Source organism: Frankliniella occidentalis, unplaced genomic scaffold (genome assembly GCF_000697945.3).
Source record: "Frankliniella occidentalis isolate FOCC.00 unplaced genomic scaffold, Focc_3.1 Scaffold271, whole genome shotgun sequence".
NCBI classification, from domain to species: Eukaryota; Metazoa; Arthropoda; class Insecta; order Thysanoptera; family Thripidae; genus Frankliniella; species Frankliniella occidentalis.
The window spans coordinates 112,014-116,598 of NW_026267397.1; the positions used below are offsets into that span (position 1 = coordinate 112,014).

At 42.5% G+C, this 4,585-nt stretch overlaps 1 protein-coding gene across 1 annotated transcript in view; it reads left to right on the plus strand.

Annotated features, from left to right (window-relative positions):
• LOC113210629 (uncharacterized) overlaps positions 1-4,368 on the plus strand; it is an 8,532-nt gene extending 4,164 nt beyond the window's left edge. The window contains exons 3-4 of the mRNA XM_026428712.2: positions 3,590-3,763; positions 3,942-4,368. Coding sequence (XP_026284497.1) covers positions 3,590-3,763; positions 3,942-4,241 — 474 coding nt within the window. The 3' untranslated portion in view covers positions 4,242-4,368. The remainder of the gene's footprint in view (positions 1-3,589; positions 3,764-3,941) is intronic.
• The last annotated feature ends 217 nt before the right edge of the window (positions 4,369-4,585 follow it).

Below are 4,585 nucleotides of genomic sequence, written 5' to 3' on the forward strand. Positions count from 1 at the left end.
AGAAAATAAGTAAATGATGTTGTTTCTCATGTTGCACTATCCATAAAACGCGAATTCTCCAACTCTGTTTGTCTTGAGGTACGTCGTGTAAACTGCAGCAAATAAATAGCGTTATATTTAAACGAGCTTTATCCTCTAAGTTTAGTCTGTTTCCTCTACAGTTTAGGGAGACTGTCATTGCCGAGCAAATGTGCAAATTAAAAATATTATATATGAAACATTATCTCACTCTGAAGTCCGCTCTTTATCTCAATGACACTTTAATCTGTGATGATGATACATGTGCTCAATATGTGGCATCAACACCCCTCAATAGTGAGTAAATTGTTTAAATTAAAGAAATTGTTCTCAAAATACCTTGTTAAAGTATACCATTACATATTGTACCGTGTGCTCGCATTTAGATCTCTGTTATTTATTCACCAAATTTAGTGGACTCATTTGCCCAAGACATAGAAAAACTTAGACCATTTAAAATTACAAAACGAAATATTTTTTCCCCAAAACCCAGGGTAATTTGTGTACCCTTGTGAAAACGAACTCATCCGAAAATGTATCCGGGTTTGTATCGTAAAGAGTCCGAGAACCTCTGAGGCCTCCGACTTGTACCGCAATCAGTCGGATCGCTGTCGGACTTGCTCCAGAAAAGATCCGTAGCCAGACTCCGTCGGGCTAAAAGTCCAAGTCGGGCCGCTCCGTTTTTACCCGACAGTCCGATTGGCACCCGAGACCTCCTGTCGGCCTGACCGATTTCGTTCGATGCGTCAGACTTGTCCGGGTGGAGCCCGACAGGGCGTTTCACTGATGATATGACAAAGGGGTTTAAGTTCACCTCTGGGTGATTTTCACTTTTTGGGTGCGAAATGATGTGTACATGGTAACAATTGTGCCAGCCAAACGGCATGTTGATATCTTGAACCGTTTGGCCTTTATGAAATGTCACAAAGGAACGTAAATCCATGCATGAGCTGACAAAGGAACGTAAGTCCATACATGAGCTGACAAAGGAACGTAAGTCCATACATGAGCTGACAAAGGAACGTAAGTCCACCAGTGGGACCTGACAGAGGAACTTAAGTCCAGGCATAATGTGACAGAGGAACGTACGTCCACCAGTGGGATTTGACAAAGGCTACTGCAAAAAGTGTAATCATTACTCGGAACACAATCCGGTCCATTCCAAAGTGCTCACGAAAGGATGTGTTCGACATGAGACGAAATCCGTTGAGGTCAACTCCTATGACTTCTTCACGTTCTTCTCCTGAACAGTCAATCAAAGAAAAAAAACGGTTTGAATAAACATTAGACAAATCTGGAATAGAAAACATAACCTCTAATAATTGTCAGTAGTGCTTACCATCTACCAGTTCATTTGGACTATTAGCCATAACGACAGCTACAATAGCTTGCAGCTCCTCCTCACTACCATCCGAATCATCAAAATTTTCACCAAACATGATCAACGGCGACTTTACAGCGATGCGACGGGGCAAGAAATGTGGAGCCTGTAAAATGACACATTAAGGGGGCAGACCTGTGAAAGTCGGCACTACATAAAAACCACACGCCGCATTGATTTAAGATTAAAGACGTATTAAGAGCATAGATGGATGCTAATTTTGCCGTTGGTGCCAGTACGCACACTCTCCAGGAACATGGCGATCTTCGCCTTCAACTGGAACGATGCAGTCTCTATCGGTGTGCACGATTGCAGCGCAACGGATGGGTCTGCGGCGTTCGAAAAAATTGCTAGTTACTCTTAAAAGATGCCCCTAGTGGTCGACCTGGGGGTTTTGCAAATTTTGACGTGGAAGTACTCGAAAAAGATCACATTGGACTAAACAAATTTTTCAATTTTTTCGTATTTCAGGTATATGATTTTTTTCGAGTACTTCCATCTCGAAATTTGCAAGTCAACCACTAGCGGCATCTTTTTTTAAGTTAGTAGCAATTTAGTTGACTGTCCCAGACCAATCCGTTGCAGCACAATCGTGCACACCAAACAGACTGCATCGTCTAGTTGGAGGTGAAGATGGGCATGTCCCTGGAGAGTGCGCGCACTGGCGCCAACGGCAAAATAAGCGCCCGTCTCTGCTCTTAATACACATTTAATCCCAACTCGATGCGACGTCTAGTTTTTATGTAATGGCTATTTTCCCAAACTCTTCAATTCACAGGTCTGCCCCCTAAACCAAACCATACGCGCGTCCTTAACTTTACAGGCCTCAAGAAAATACATGCGGGGGTCACCGTAACTCAGTTCGAACCTTTGTCTTTCGAAATATATAGAGCCCCATCCAGATTTGGGAGATATTAATAATTTATCTGAACGTTTTCTGGAAGCCTGTAGTGTGATGAAGAGGCGCTCGGGGAGTGCCACCTTTCAATTGAGTTTCAAAGCGATTTCCGTGGATTTCCGTCGTTTGAGGCATATCAGGAGAAAGATCGAACCATTGCGAAGAGATTCCGACTGGAAACAGCCGCAACAATCAGCAACATTGGCTATGAGTAGTAAAAATGTAATGCGGTTTAGAAGTTATGGTACCTCGCCATAAATGTCGTTATTATTGGGTTTCATGGCAAAGGCGACAATCGGGCCGGCTAAAATTAATAGAAAATAAGTAAATGATGTTGTTTCTCATGTTGCACTATCCATAAAACGCGAATTCTCCCTAATTAATCGACTTGGAAAGATGCGCATTGGGTCCACCCATTCTGATAGGCAGGCGGCTGACAATTTCCCTTCTTTTACTGTCGGGTCATGGAATTCCATCGAATTTCGAGTACAAAAAAAAAAAACTTCTAAGCTTCTTTCACCAATTGTAAATATTTTTGGGCAAAAATATAGTTTTCTAAAAAATTACCAATTTTTTTCTCAAAATAATGGAAACAATCACTGGAACACTGCTGGAAAATGTAATCTTGGACCCTCTGAATAATTCAGGGACCAAAAAAGTTCAAAACTAGTCGTTAAGGGCCGTCTAGGAATTATGTCCACCTCTTTTTGTATCCAGCCCACTGTGCGACGGCTCGTTCTCTTTTTAAACGCACAGCCTAAATAAAAATCATGTTTAGGCTCAAAATCTGCTTGGATATAAGTTATCAGCAAACATATCAAATTGTACCTTTCTAAAAAAAAAATAAAACCTCTCCTTATGTTACTCTAACCCTAAACTTATACAAGGTCTCCAGGATTTTACACTAACTTACTGAAAATCACCTCCAGACCATACAAATCGTGCTAATGTGGACAAAATGAAACACATGCACATTGGCTAAAAAGGCTAACTCCGGGCGGTTAGCCTTTCTACCCAGGATCCATTGAAGTTGGAAGTGTTCGTGTGTGTCTTAGTGGGCACCACCACGACCCCGACCCACTAAACTAAAATGAAACTCGAACACGACCCTCTGCTCTTCTCTTGATTTACGGGGTATAGCACATCTGCTTCATATACAGCAACCGTAGACGAATTGGCGTACTGCCTAGAGCGAAATCTACCATGTCATACTAAATTTTCTACATTGTTCAACAAATAATTTAACTTTTAAATTAATATTTGGGACTAACGCAAGCGCGCCTGATTCCTAGGTTGAACTGGTCTTTGCCTCGTGGTCGTCTCGTGGAGGTTGGAAGGATAACGCTCTCATTATAAAAATGAAACAGATATGCAAGACTGCCAAGACCTACATCCCGAAACAGTGGAAAAACGCTCAGTACGCCATTCATCCCAACAATGCGTCTGCCGACTGCCCGTATCCACCGGTCAGTACGCATGCTGCAAAAAACTTTCAAAATAAAAACGCACGACTTCCTCACAGCTATCACCAAGCTCTCTTGACCTCCAGATCCGAACATGGATAAAAATAATGCTCCTGTGCTCTGTACCCTTCCCTTCCGTACTATATTTTGTTTAATCACAATCCTTTCTCTTCATTTATAGGGCGTGTATTATCTCCGGAATGCTACTGCAGACTTAGGTGTGGCTCGCAAATTTCCAGCATTTTTCTATGGAAAGTGGCGCTTGGACGCGAAAATTATGGATTCGGACTCGGACTGCATTTCTTGCATGAGAGTTCTAATGCACGTAGTGCCTCAGACTGACTACGACACGAGCAAGCTCGGTGCCGCAGGTGGCACTGACGGCAAGGACCGTAGAAATACCAGCGACACAAATGTTGACTTCACGCCGATAGATATTCAGAACAACTACAACCTGCAAGGGCACTCAATCGGAAAGTAGAGTACGGAGGCACTTTTCTGTATTGGTACTACATAGGGTCCCCAAAAATAGAAATCGATTATTACTTTGTAAGAAAGTGACAAAGGCACGATAAGCGGAATGCGAGGACGATTAAACATCATTTTTATAGACTCAGAGATTTAATGAACTCATAGCGAGGACATATTGTCCTGTGATACTGCACATCGTCTCAGTGCCGTAGTTGAGGATTTATAGTCGTCTGCAGCGAAGCATATGCCCTTCCTTGTCCAGTGACACGAGAGTGCGCCAGTTAACCGCGTGCCCAACTAATACGCACAAAAAAGGGATGTCACCACATTAGGACATAAAGAGATATAGAGAAA